Source organism: Triticum dicoccoides, chromosome 7A (assembly GCF_002162155.2).
Source record: "Triticum dicoccoides isolate Atlit2015 ecotype Zavitan chromosome 7A, WEW_v2.0, whole genome shotgun sequence".
Lineage (NCBI taxonomy): Eukaryota > Viridiplantae > Streptophyta > Magnoliopsida > Poales > Poaceae > Triticum > Triticum dicoccoides.
The window spans coordinates 288,432,316-288,447,535 of NC_041392.1; the positions used below are offsets into that span (position 1 = coordinate 288,432,316).

At 44.2% G+C, this 15,220-nt stretch overlaps 1 protein-coding gene across 1 annotated transcript; it reads left to right on the forward strand.

Moving 5' to 3' along the window:
• The first annotated feature begins 5,264 nt into the window (after positions 1-5,264).
• On the forward strand, positions 5,265-15,214 carry LOC119329275 (GTPase-activating protein gyp7-like). The gene is made up of 5 exons (XM_037602294.1): positions 5,265-5,727; positions 11,138-11,273; positions 11,428-11,477; positions 13,360-13,413; positions 13,683-15,214. Exons 1-5 carry the CDS (start codon positions 5,492-5,494, stop codon positions 14,899-14,901), a joined length of 1,695 nt encoding a protein of 564 aa, XP_037458191.1. The 5' UTR covers positions 5,265-5,491; the 3' UTR covers positions 14,902-15,214.
• Positions 15,215-15,220: the final 6 nt, after the last annotated feature.

A 15,220-nucleotide genomic window follows, 5' to 3' on the forward strand; every position in this document is an offset into this window, starting at 1 on the left:
CCCTCTCCCCTCTCCCCTAGGCCGCCGCACCCCCCCCTAGATGGGTTCTAGGGGGCCGGCCCCCTTCTCCCTTCCCCCTATAAATAGAGGGGTGAGGGGAGGGCAGCCGCACCACCCTCCAAGGCGCAGCCCTCCCCTCCCCAACACCTCTCCTCCTCCGTTGTGTGCTTGGCGAAGCCCTGTCGGAGTACTGCCTCTCCACCATCACCACGCCGTCGTGCTGCCGGTGGAGCTGTCTTCCTCAACCTCTTCTTCCCCCTTGCTTGATCAAGAAGGAGGAGACGTCTCCCGTCCCGTACGTGTGTTGAACGCGGAAGTGTTGTCCGTTCAGCACTTGGTCATCGGTGATTCGAATCACGTCGAGTACGACTACATCATCACCTTGCAAGCTTCCGCACGCGATCTACAAGTGGTATGTAGATGCTAACTCTCTCCCTTGACTCATTGCTTAGATGAACTCATAGATGGATCTTGGTGAAACCGTAGGAAAATTTTTAATTGTCTGCAACGTTCCCCAACAGATTTGTCACTCCGATTGTCGGAGAGGTATCTCTGGGCCCTCTCGGTAATGCACATCACTTAAGCCTTGCAAGCATTGCAACTAATGAGTTAGTTGCGGGATGATGTATTACAGAACGAGTAAAGAGACTTGCCGGTAACGAGATTGAACTATGTATTGAGATACCGACGATCGAATCTCGGGTAAGTAACATACCGATGACAAAGGGAACAACGTATGTTGTTATGCGGTCTGACCGATAAAGATCTTCGTAGAATATGTAGGAGCCAATATGGGCATCTAGGTCCCGCTATTGGTTATTGACCGGAGACATGTCTCGGTCATGTCTACATTGTTCTCGAACCCGTAGGGTCCGCACGCTTAAGGTTACGATGACAGTTATATTATGAGTTTATGCATTTTGATGTACCGAAGGTTGTTCAGAGTCCCGGATGTGATCACGGACATGACGAGGAGTCTCGAAATGGTCGAGACATAAAGATTGATATATTGGAAGCCTATGTTTGGATATCGGAAGTGTTCCGGGTGAAATCGGGATTTTACCGGAGTACCGGGAGGTTACCGGAACCCCCCGAGAGCTAGATGGGCCTTAGTGGGCCTTAGTGGAAAAGAGAAGGGGCAGCCCAAGCTGGGCCGCGCGCCCCTCCCCTCCCTTGGTCCGAATAGGACAAGGAGAGGGGGCCGGCCCCCCTCTCTCTTTCCCCCCCTCCGCGAATCCTATTCCAACTAGGATTGGGGGGGGGGGGGAATCCTACTCCCAGAGGGAGTAGGACTCCTCCTGGCGCGCCTCTCCTAGGCCGGCCGCACCCCCCTTGATCCTTTATATACGGAGGCAGGGGAACCCCAGATACACACAAGTTGATCCACGTGATCATATTCTTAGCCGTGTGCGGTGCCCCCTTCCACCATAGTCCTCGATAATATTATAGCGGTGCTTAGGCGAAGCCCTGCGACAGTAGTACATCAAGATCGTCACCACGCCATCGTGCTGACGGAACTCTTCCCCGACACTTTGCTGGATCGGAGTCCGGGGATCGTCATCGAGCTGAACGTGTGCTAGAACTCGGAGGTGTCGTAGTTTCGGTGCTTGATCGGTCGGGCCGTGGAGACGTACGACTACATCAACCAAACGCTTCCGTTGTCGATCTACAAGGTACGTAGATCACACTCTCCCCTCGTTGCTATGCATCACCATGATCTTGCGTGTGCGTAGGAATTTTTTTGAAATTACTACGTTCCCAACATCTTCATCCCAGAAATTCGTGATTGGATCAATAAGATCAGCCACCTTTGACAGAAGTTGCCCACCTCTAGGAGTAATAATTTTCCTGTTCGCACAATTCGGAATCTACGCATCTCTCCAAATATCGATGTTTTGTCCATTTCCAACTCGCCAGATATAACCATTTCTCAAAGAGTTCACTCCCGCCATAATGCTTTGCCAAGTAAAGGAGGATCCCTTCTTTAAACTTGCGTTCATTAAATCTCCCTCAGGGAAATATTTAGCTCTCAAGATGGTTGCGCATAAAGATTCCGGATTATCGAGAAGACGCCACGCTTGTTTAGCTAATAGCGCCAGGTTGAAACAATGTATATCTTGAAAGCCCATACCTCCTTGATCTTTTGGAACACACATTTTCCATCATGCCATCCAATGCATCATCTTTTGATTGTCCTCATCACCCCACCAAAACCATGACATCGCGTCAATAATTCCTTTGCAATTTTTTAGGAATTTTAAAGACGGACATGGCATAGGTGGGGATGGCTTGTACAACAGATTTGAGCAGAATTTCCTTCCCTCTAGAAGATAACAATTTTTTCTTCCATCCACTAATTTTCGTAATGATTCGATCGATCAGGAACTGGAAACAATCACTTTTGTCCATGCCCACATTTGCCGGCAAACCCAGGTATTTGTCATTGAGGGCTTCAGTCATAATATTTAAAATTGTACATATTTGTGCCTTGTCTTCCACTTTAGTATTGGGACTAAAGAATATACTAGATTTTTCAACACTAACCATTTGCCCCGAGGCGGCACAATACAAATCCAAAAGTGATTTCAGCGCCTCCGCACTCCTTGGATTGGCTCGCATAAGGATCAAAGAGTCATCAGCAAAAAGGAGATTAGAAATTGATGTTGATGTTGATGCTTGAATATTTCTGAATTTATTTCAGGCCTTTCAACAATATGTGTCAGCTCGGTCTCTTGGAGGTGCTCATAGAGGTAGGGTGTGCTTTTTTCCGTTCATATGGGTGAGTGTGTGTGCGTTTGTACGAGCGTGTGCATCTGTACTGCGTTAAAAAAAGCGGACACGTGCCAAACCAAAATCATACTTTAGCAGGGAGAGATACTCCTACATGCCAAATATTTAGTTCTCATGATAAGCATACCAAACATTAAATAATATTGATATAAAAGAACTTTTAATAAGATCTTACTAAAAGTCCATGAAATGAAAGAACTTCAGCTTGTCATACGAAAAAGAGAGGAAGAACTTCAAAGAATTAGTTGATTATGAACCGGTCTATTATTCATAAACCAACCGAATTTACTTTCTAAAGACACCGTTCCAACCAATTAATTCCCAAGATAAGTACCAAGCATTAAATATGATATAGTAAAGATGCTTGAAATGGGATAAATTAAACAAAATCACTACTAGCTGATTTCATATTTGTAATTCATAAAGCACCATATTCGTTTATCGATTGACCGAATTTCGCATTACCACCAAGAATAATACAATACCAAAGAACATCAACAAAAAAAGAAAAAGAGTGCCCGTAGAAAAAAAGAACTAGAGTTGGTCTGTTTTGATCTCTGGTATGCACGAGTGAGGATAAAGTGTGCATAAAAACTAGAGTTGGTCCCTGTTACCAGTCTAAATCTCAGGTGGCAGTCAGGCGTAACAACCTTATATTGGGTGGCCAGTCTGAAAGAGTTTTTTCAAACACAATACAGATGTAGACGTTCATATATACGCACATACATTCACCTCTATGAACACACACACGCATACCATATCCCTATGAGCATCTTCGAAAGACCGAGCTGACACATCATCTTGAGGTTGACAAAATTACCACAAGTGTCTCCTCAATCGACACGAATGTCTACTCCAACTGAAGGAACATCGTCGAAAAATATGAGCACGAGTGTCAAGTCTAGAACTTAAATCTAGTGGATTGGTTCCACAAAAAGAAAACTAACCTTTTGAGTTAGACTCGATTCATAGTACGAAAGAGTTATACACATCAAATTTGGATTGTTTCGCTACTACGTAAATACTTCTGATTACATGAAGTAATTTTTTTTGACACAAATTACATGAAATAATTAATTATACTATAAAAGAAAGATATGAAGCTATCATATATTTTCAAAAGGAATGACATAGACTAGCTACAGACATGGAAACCCATAAATAACCAACACAAGAAGCAGGCACATACCAAACCAAAATCTCATACTTTAGCAGGGAGATACCTGCCAAATATTTAGTTTGCACGAGAAGTACCAAACGTTAAATAAGATTGGCATAAAAATATAAATAAGATCTTACTAAATCCTTGAAATGAAAGAACTTCAACCTATTCTACAAAGAGGGAGGACAAACTAAAAAAATAATATTAGCTGATTATGACGCGGTCTATAATTCATAAACCAACTGAATTTATTCTTTATAGATATCATTCCAAATAATTAATTTCCGAGATAAGTACCAGGCATTAAATAAGATATTGTGCTAAAAATGCTTAAATGGGATAAAAATTACTACTAGTTGATTTGGAATTTATAATTCATAAACCACTGTATTTATTATCGACCGAATTTCACATTACCACCAAGAATAAGTACAGTAGACCAAAGAACAAAGACTACTCCATACAAAAAAGATACTCGAACGGTCACACTGACTTGGGTTGGTTCCACCAAGAAAACCTAACCTTTCATGCTGGACCCGATTGTAGTACGAAAGAGATATACATATCAAATTTGGATTGCTTCGCTACGACGTAAGTACTTCTAATTACATGAAATAATTAATTATACTACTTATAAAAGATAGATATCAAGCTATTGTATATTTTCAAAAGGAATGACATAGACCGGCTACAGACATGGAAACCCATATAAATAACCAACACAAGAAGCGGACACATACCAAGCCAAAATCTCATACTTTAGCACGGAGAGATACATGCCAAATATTTTGTTCTCAAGACAAGTGCCAAACATTAAATAAGATCGACATACAAAATTAAATAAGATCTTACTAAATCCTTGAAATGGATGGACTTCAACATATTCCAAGAAAAGAGAGGAAGAACTACAACAAAATTGGCTGATTATGAATCGGTCTATTATTTGTAAACCAACTGAATTTATTCTCTAGAGATACCATTCCAAGCAATTAATTCGTGAGATAAGTACCAGACATTAAATAAGATATTGTATTAAAAATGCTTGAAATGGGATAAATTGAAAAAAATTAGTACTAGCTGATTTGGAATTTATAATTCATAAACCACCGTACTATTCATTTTCGACCGTATTTCATTACCACCAAGAATAATTACAGTACTGCCAAAGAACAAAGACTGCTCCATACAAAAAGATACTCGAACGATCACACTGACTCGTGGGCCGGAGAATCCTACTACTACCTCATACGTCAGTCTCAGTACGCGACTGTTTAAAACCAGCACCCACCGCACCCCCCTTTTTTTAACTCCCCTTGTCTCTCTTCGGAGAGAGAGAACCGAATCACCAATCGACCGCACAGCGATCCGCATCCGCCACTGAGTCCCACCTCGCCGCCGGCGAGGTCCGCGTCGTTGCCCGGCGGCATCGATGGAGAGGCTCGCCGCCCTCACGCGGGAGCAGTCGGTGTGGGCTTGGTCCCGGTAGTTACAATCGATTGGTGGGGGCGGGGGCAGGCAGGACAGGAGAGCGCCGCGGCGATGAAGGCCCTGCGGCGATCCAGCACCTCGTCTTCGTCCTCATCCTCGTCGTCCCCGAGGACGCCATCCTCGCCGCCGCCGTCTTCGTCGCGGATCCACCGCCGTTCGCTTCTGCTCGTCGCCTCGTCGGCCTCCTCTTTGGCGGCGTTGGGGAAATCGGCCGCGGCGGCTTCGGCTTCAGCGTCGCCGTTGCTTGCGGCAGATTCCTCGTCGTTATCCCCACCGAATTCGGACCGGTCAGTTCTCTCGTCCGGAGTTATGACCACCGATTAATACAGAAATGAAGTTGCTTAAATGGGGGATTTTTGTCCAATAGCATTTTTTGTTTTCTTGGCCCATAGTTAGATTAAATCAACTCATGATGCTCAAAATTATGCTTCTTGTGTGTGTGTTTTGCTGGAAATGGTGGTTTGGTCAGTGGTAGTACTGATGTAGATGCCCCTTTAGACTAAAAAAATGTTACTTTTGTTTAAGTGCTCACTGGTCAGACCAAGTTGTTTTACGCTTTGATCTAGATAAGGCTTAGTTAGGAGTTCACACTTCGTAGGCAGGAAGTCGTAGCTCACCTTGTTAGTTCCGTTTCCGTGAAATGCACGCCAGTTGTTCAGCCAATTTAGTACCAAAATCAATGAGTCATCTTAAAAAGTTTAGACATGCAGGGTGTTTTGGTTTCATTTGTTGGCAGTTGTAGAGTTGTTTCGCAAGTATGTGCCATGGATTTGTCCATTGCAATTGTTTCCTAGTATCCTGAACTGGGCACCTTCAGCATCTGTTTGAGTGGTCTGTTCAGAGTTACTCCCTCCGTCCCATAATATAAGATGTTATTACAACCAATATACTCACATATTGGTTGTAATAACATCTTATATTATGGCTTATGGGACGGAGGGAGTAGATTACAAGTTGTATGTGGGTGTTGCTAGCAACTCATAAAGAGGTACATTTAGCTTCTAAGGTTTGCATTATGTAACGCCCTCGATGCGGCTATATCTCCCACGTGTCGAAGCACGACTTAGAGGCATAACCGCATTGAAAGCAATGTCGCAAGTGAGGTAATCTTCACACAACCCATGTAATACATAAGGGAAAGAGATACATAGTTGGCTTACAATCGCCACTTCACACAATTACATGAATAAAGCATTACATCATCCAGATACAATCAAGGTCCGACTACGGAACCAAAATAAAAGAAGAACCCCAAATGCGACAAAGGTCCCCGATCGACCCCAACTGGGCTCCACTACTGATCAACTAGAACGAAACAACACAAAGGGCAAGATCTTCATCGAACTCCTCCTTGAGCTTGGTTGCGTCACCTGTTCGGTAACATAGGCACCTGCAAACTGGTTTTGGAAGTATCTGTGAGCCACGGGGACTCAGCAATCTCGCACCCGCGAGATCAAGACTATTTAAGCTTATAGGAAGGATGGAGTAATGAGGTGGAGCTGCAGCAAGCGACTAGCATATATGGTGGCTAACATACGCAAATGAGAGCGAGAAGAGAAGGCAAAGCACGGTCGATAAAAGTATGATCAAGAAGTGATCCTATAGCAACCTACGTCAAGCATAAATCCAACACCGTGTTCACTTCCCGGACTCCGCCGGAAAGAGACCATCACGGTTACACACACGGTTGATGTATTTTAATTAAGGTCAACTTCGGGTTTTCTACAACCGGACGTTAACAAATTCCCATCTGCCCATAACCGCGGGCACGGCTTTCGAAAGTTCAAATCCCTGCAGGGGTGTCCCAACTTAGCCCATGACAAGCTCTCGCGGTCAACGAAGGAATAGACCTCCACCCGAGACGTTCCGATCAGACTCGGTATCCCGGTACAACAAGACATTTCGACAGGGTAAAACTAAACCAGCAACACCGCCCGAATGTGCCGACAAATCCCGATAGGAGCTGCACATATCTCTTTCTCAGGGCACACTCAGATGAGCGCTCCATACAACTAAAACCAAACCTCGAGTTTCCCCGAGGGGGCGCTGCACAGGACTCTAGTTCGGACCAACACTCAGAGGAGCACTGGCCCGGGGGGGGTTAAAAAAATGATGACCCTTGAGTCTGCAGAACCCAAGGGAAAGAAAAGGCTAGGTGGCAAATGGTAAAACCAATGTTGGGCATTGCTGGAAGAGCTTTACTTAAGGCGAACTGTCAAGGGGTTCCCATAATAGCCCAACCGCGTAAGGAATGCAAAATCCGGGAACATAACACCGATATGACGGAAACTAGGGTGGCAAGAGTGGAACAAAACACCAGGCATAAGGCCGAGCCTTCCACCCTTTACCAAGTATATAGATGCATTAATTAAATAAGATATATTGTGATATCCCAACAAGTAAACATGTTCCAACAAGGAACAACATCTCCATGTTCCAACAAGGAACAAACTTCAATCTTCACCTGCAACTAACAATGCTATAAGAGGGGCTGAGCAAAGCGGTAACATAGCCAATCAACGGTTTGCTAGGACATGGTGGGTTAGAGGTTTGACATGGCAATTTGGGAGGCTGACAAGCAAATGGTAGGCATCGTAGCATAGGCATAGCAAGAGCGAGCAAACTAGCATAGCAAAGATAGTAGTGATTTCGAGGGTATGATCATCTTGCCTGAAATCCCGCAAGGAAGAAGAACGAATCCAAGAAGAAGACAAACGGTCGTAGACGAACAAATCCTCACAACTCCGGAACGAAACCGAAGCTAACGAGAGAAGCAACCCGGAAAGAAACAAACAACATAGTAAACAAACAAGCATAAACAAGTCATGATGCACAAACAAGGATGATGCATGTCCGGTTTAATGAGGCATGGCATGGCAAAGTGCAACAAACAATACTACAAGTTAAGTGGAGCTCAATATGCAACGAGGTGCATGTTGACGGAACACCACATCAATTATTTAGTTATCTCTCGTTTAAGCTACCCAACAATATTAACTGTTGTTAAACATGGCAAGAGGTGAAGCAAATGAAAACTACCTATCTAGTCAAGGTTAAATGAGGCCGGATATAAAAACAACAAATCCGGTAAATCCCCATATGCATTTAGCAATTTAATGCAACAACAAGTTTAAACATTTTAATTGATGTTATCATGATGCGGATGACATATACAAGTTTTATGCAATTTTATGAAAATGTTGACAAGAGCATGTTATGAAGCATTTGGTCACACCATGGCGGAACAAAAAGGGTGCCACGGCGGCGAAACAAAAATGGTGCCACAGCAACATTCCGGTCCCGGTAACTCATGGAGATACCGGTGCAAAAGGAGGCGTGCGGATGTGCGGAACATGCTAGAGATGGTGGGGTGCTCCCGACTACCGGGTTCCCACGGGTTAGTGGCATGGAAACGAGGAACGTGCACGAAACAAACGGGCACGGTGCAAACATATCGTACATCTCATACAACACATGCATTCGATCACGATCGGTCATCTCGGGGTTATACCTTCGAAGCGTGCATTCGGGGCGGAACGCGTTCGGTACGATGTAGAGGAAGTAGACGTTCTCGTAGCGGTCGTAGAGGAAGTAGTTGTTCACGTGTCGTCGTGGGAAGTAGTCGTACACATGCCGTAGTGGAAGTAGTGGTTCACGGCGACGGTAGTGGTAGCAGTTGTTCATGTCCCGTAGATGAATCGGGGTCCACGGGGTCTTCGAGGGTCGACGGTAGTCGTACACGGCAACCATAGTTGAACTTGTAGGGCCGACGATGTCGTGGTACTTGGTGCAATGCACGGGATGGTAGTCCAACAATTGTCGGAGAGGGACTTGACGCATCAAAAGTCTTCGGTGCCACGGTACTTAGCGATTCCAGGATGTCGTAGCCGTGTAGTCGTTCATGTATCACCGTGGTGTAGTCGTACTTGGCGTCCGCAGCAACATATCCATGATGGCCAAACAAACCAATAGCGACCGAAGCAGCAGGGTGCGATTGGGTGGTTTGGTTAACGCGCAGGGGCAACGTGTGTTCGATCTCCGCCTGAACAAAGACGGCGTGGAGGCAGGAGGGCAACGGCAGCGCCGCAAGCTCTGATGATGCAGCACGACGGGGAGGCGCAGGGACGGCTGGGGTGGACGGATCGGCCTCGGGACGCCGGATCCTGGCTGGTGGCGAAACTCCATGGCGGCAGACGAACTCCTCTGCAACTGCGGCTGATGACGACGCAGAGGAGAGCTTGGGGTTGGGGACGAGCTAGCAGGCCGGTGGCGAGGTCGCCGGCAGCAGAGGCTGCGACGCGGCCGGGCTCGGGCGCTGCGTGCGTGGTGGAGCAGAGGGGGACGCGGGGCTGCTGAGAAGCAGAGGCCGGCGGTGGCGTCAGGTAGACGAGGAGGCGGGGACGAGGGCCGATGAGGGCGCGCGACGGAGCTCAGCGGGCGTGCTCCGATGGAGGTACTTGAACGGGGCGGCGGAGCATGGGCAGGGGCCGACCGGATCTGGAGCTTGAGGCGGCGGCGCTGGAGGTCCGGCCGACGCCACGAACAAAGCGGCGGCTGCTAGCGATGGGGTCGAGCGAGGGAGAAGGTGGCGCGAGGGAGGAGATGGGGATCGGGACGAGGAGCGATGGGGCGCAGAGGTGGGAGATGGAGGCGCTGCGGGAGGGAGATGGGATCGGGAGAAGGGTGCGGCTAGGGTTAGAAGGCAGGGGCCGGCTGGGCCTTGGGATGCGGATGGAGCAGGCTTGGCCTGGCTGCTGGGCTGCAGGGCTCCTTCTCTCTCTCTATCTCTAATGAAAAATAAAATAGAACAGAGAAAAGAAAGAAAAGAAAGAGAGGTTTAGGGAAAGGATTTGCGCATGGAGACAATTTTCCCGGACTCACAAAAATGAGCTCGATCCAGGAAAAATAGAAGTGGGCATGATCGAAAGATTTAAATTCAAACTCATTTGAAATTCAAATGGGTTTGAACTAGGACTTGATGAAAGGAAGGTCCAAAAATGTTCGGATTTTTGGTGGAGCTCCAGAAAATGATGAAATAATAAATGGCAAAGTTGGAGATCAAGAATTAAGACAACAAAGGCATTGGATATTTTGCAAGTGTGTTATGGTTAATTCCAAATAAATGGAATATTTAATATAGCTCCCTAATATTGGAGGATATGTTATAAAGAGAAGTCACCATGTGAGTCCCTCGATTTAAATGGATCGAAAAATCCATACAATTTATTTAGTTGAGGTTTTAAAAATTAATGATATGATGGCATGATGACATGATGCAACAAACAAAACAAATCACACGACGAAACTCGGAGTAGCTGGAAGTCTTCTGAAGCATCGGTCTCGGGGCGTTACACATTACCTGTGGCAGCTGTGTCCAAAAAACAGTTTCACACCAAACCGTGAAATCCTTAATTCAGTTTTTTGTACGAACTTCACCACCCTATTTGAAAGCAACAAATGAAAATGAACTATGCCACTGATTGCCGGTTTCCATGGGTTGATAAAAATCGTTTTGAACACCCCTAACATGTGACTGATAATATTTGGTTGTAGAACAGTAGAAGGAAAGTTGTATTGTGAATACAATGCTGAACTACAGTAACGCATAACTTAAATTATCACCAAATTACCATTTGGTCGCACCACTTTATAGAATTATCTATTTCATTTTTTATAAAGCAAGCAATCTTTTTCCAGAGGTGCAATTAAATCTCCATGGTCTCGGAGGAAAAGAAAACAAGCACTCTCTTGTCAAAACTGGAGCCGTCTATTTTCTGTGAATGGGAAGTTTCGTGATGGAGGAAGAAAATTTCTGAAGAAAGTTCGCAGTGGGGTAAGTTTCGTTAGTGTCCAGGTTTTATTTGTAATGGATGTCCGACATACATATGTGATCATTAGCTATACACATGTTCACTATGATGTAATGTTCTGCATCTAAGTCCACTTTAAAGAATGTCAAGGTTATTAATTCTATAATTCTCTTACAGGGAATTGAACCAGGTATCAGGGCTGAAGTTTGGCCCTTTCTACTTGGAGTGTAAGTTACCCGATCTCTCTATTTTTATACATCTGCTATGTTATAACAGTCATCTTGTTAACATGGTTTGAAGTTCCAAGCTTGTAGACATGATTGCAATTTCAGTAGCAAGCATCTCGTGTTTTTTCCCCGTAGTTTAGAGAGGGTTTTCATTGTTCTAGTACTCCTTGAGTACTTAATGTTATTTACTTGTTGCTGTCTGCCTCTCTATTTGTTGCGTGCTAAGCAAAATAATGTTGTGACCCTCAAAGAATGTACGGTGAACCTGTTGAAATATTACCTATCTGGGCCCCTTCTTTTGCATGTGCTAGCAGAGTTTTTAGGATTAAATCACCTATAGCATCAAGAACTATTTAGATAACCTTGCATGCGGTGTAAACATCTCATCTGATGGCAAATGTAAATTGGGCTAAACTAGTATGCCTGAACTGTAATCTGGCCTTGAAGTGCTGCGAAGCATGCGTATGATGGCTGTATCATAGTTTAGGCATGTAATCCGAACATTGTGTCACTAATGCTTAGCTGGTTAATGCAGAGAGCCATCAATTATGGCTTTTAAGGTGTGTTCTGAACCTCCTTCCTGTCCTTGCATGCATTTAAGTATGAACTTGTTGAACTGTTGTTTAAATATATCAGTATAATGTGAACCTCTTGTCAATCTATGCTTGTGATAGCGAGTAATACTATGCTCTTGTAGTTATTTCAGCCATATAGTCGAAAGTGATATTTCACTTGATAGCTACAATAGAGATAAAATCTGATATTGCACCATGTATTGAAAACTGCAAAGTCTATTTGATTCAATGGGCTTCCAAAGGAATTTTAGAGGATTCTGATCCTTATGAAATTTTCCCACATCAGTTGTTTGATTCATAGGATTGCAGACCATAGGTATTTTTCCTTAGGATTCATTTGTACTAGGTTCTGTAGGAAAAATTTCCATCCACTCCAGCCTCTTGGAAAGAATGCCATGTTTCTCCTATGCACAACAACAACAAAAAAACCGTTCAATCTTGTATAGTAGTGAAGATAGCATGACATTCCAAACCTGCGTTTTTCCTATTCCCGCGTTTTGGAATCCTGCAAATCCAAGAGGCAAATGGTTTCGGTGACCTGGATTTTCATAGCCAACTTTTCATATTGTTCTTTCCGTCTTTCATGAAAAGGCATACACCACCGAAATTGAATAGAAGAATTATAACCCATGTTTAGCAAAATTTAAGTTCCTACCAAATTAGTACGGTTTAGATTAATAAAACTACTCTTTAAGGATCACCAGCATGCACAGCAAACAGTTTTAAGACCCAGACAGGCGAGTAAGCTGTTATGGCAACTGATCAAGAAAACTACTCTTACAAAATACAGTTTTAAGACCCAGACAGGCGAGTAAGCTGTTGTGGCGACCGGTTGAACGGTTGGAACTATGGTGTGAGCTGCTTGACTGTGGCCAGATAGCATACTGTATTTGTCAGCAATCAAGTTCAGCTCAGGTTGTACTGTTATAGTCTGATAGGGAAGGTCCTCCGTGAGGGTGAGGCTGAGGCTGAGGCTGAGGCTGAGGATTGACACATATTTTGCACTATTTTTTTTCAGTGTTTCCATAAATTGTCCAATTGCTGAAGTGGACCAGACCTGCCAACAGTTTAGGATTTTTCGGTCTAACTGGTCTTGTCAGGTTTTTTAAACCATTCTTCAGAATTCAGAACTGTGCCTGAAACAGTAATATTTGGTGGTTCTATTTTATATGTTGTAGTAAAATCTAATGTGAACCTGTGAACAAAGTACCTCGATATTGTCTTTTAAAACATTTAATAAGTACTTCTTGCTTAGTAGGCTTTTTACACCAAGTCTGAAGATTGACCAAATTTCTTGTCATATACAGCTATGATTTAAATAGTTCTGAAGAGGAAAGAAATATCATCAAGACAAAGAAAAGGTAACATTTTCGTAATAACTCACCTTCTGTCGGTCCTTACTTTCTAGATTTTAGTTGTACACATGGTCTGCATTGATTATTACTCACCTTCAGATATAGCACGAAGTGAGAGTAGATAAGTAATACGTATAAGCTTGGATGGAACTTCCATGACCCATGTTGGAATTTTCTGTGTTTCAAATTATAAGACGAGAATGGAATGTGAATACTGACTTTAATGATGTCTGATTAATTTATTGACATTTTGTTTGGCACATCTTCGGGTGCAGGAATGAGTACAAAAAGCTCAGGCGCAAATGCCATCAAATTCTGAACTGCCAAAAGGGATTTGGGCTAAAGGTCATAAATGAAATCAACAATGAGGGGTGTTCTCGTGGTGTGCCTTATCTGCAAGATGTTAGTGCAAGTGTTTCTGTATCAGCCAAGGTATTTAATTGTTCAGGGAGCGAGGCAAACAGTCCGGATAATGCTGCCTGTGGTGCTGTAGAATGCATGGATGATGATACAAGTGAGTTAACTTGTGTAGATCCATCTATGGCAGAATCAGAATCTTCTGGCTCTGCATCTTCTGATGAAGATGACCATGGCCAGATATCCGTCTGTGCTGATATAGAAGAGAACTGCGCTCCAGAGCATAAATTTGTCAGGAGTACCTCGTCCAAGTCAGACTTCTTTAGATCTAACAAAACTCCAGAGGATTTTGCAACATGGCAGCGCATTATACGTCTAGACGCTATCCGGGCAAACACAGACTGGGCTTTATTCTCCTGTAACCAGGATGAAATCTCCGAGGAAAAGGCATTGCAGCGTGCATTGTCTGTTGGTTTGAAAGATTATGACCATTTAGAGCCTTATATGATATATCATGCTGCCCGGTTAGTTGCATTGCTTGAGGCGTATGCACTCTATGATCCAGAGATTGGCTACTGCCAAGGTATGAGTGACCTGTTGTCACCTATAATTGCGGTAATGAAGGAAGACAATGAAGCATTTTGGTGCTTCGTGGGCTTCATGAAGAAAGCTCGGCACAACTTCAGGCTGGATGAGGTTGGAATAAGAAGACAGTTGAAAACTGTCTCCCAGATCATCAAGCACAAAGACTCGCACCTCTATAGACACCTGCAGAAGCTGCAGGCCGAGGACTGCTTCTTTGTGTACAGAATGGTGTTGGTCCTCTTCAGGAGAGAGCTCACCTTTGAGCAGACTTTATGCCTGTGGGAGGTGATGTGGGCTGATCAGGCCGCTGTTCGAGCTGGGATCGGAAGGTCCACATGGGGAAGGATAAGGCTCCATGCTCCTCCAACCGACGATTTGTTGCTCTATGCCATTGCGGCCTGCGTCCTGCAGAGGAGGAGGCTGATCATCGAGAGGTACAGCAGCATGGATGAGATACTGCGGGAGTGCCATAGCATGGCTGGGCAGCTTGACGTCTGGAGGCTTCTAGATGATGCGCATGACTTGGTTGTTAATCTCCATAATAAGATCTGATTCAATCGCTCTTTTCGGATCGTTTATAGACCTAAAAAATATGCCCGAGGTATGTTCTCAGTGAAAGTGAACTTTCATCTGTTGTTTGTCACCCGGCATAAAAACCATTCTAGGTATAGAGATTGTTGTAAGTTTAAGTGGATAAAGTTCCCTTCAAAGAAAAGAGAACATGGAAGATCAAGCATGCCAAGTTCAGCAAAATACGGTACATCTTTGGATGTCCATAGTTACCAGGTTACTGCCATTGTAAACAGTCGGTTGTTTAATTTAATGTAGGGAATTTGCTGTTTTTGCCTTAAAAATTCCTTCTTGGCAAGAA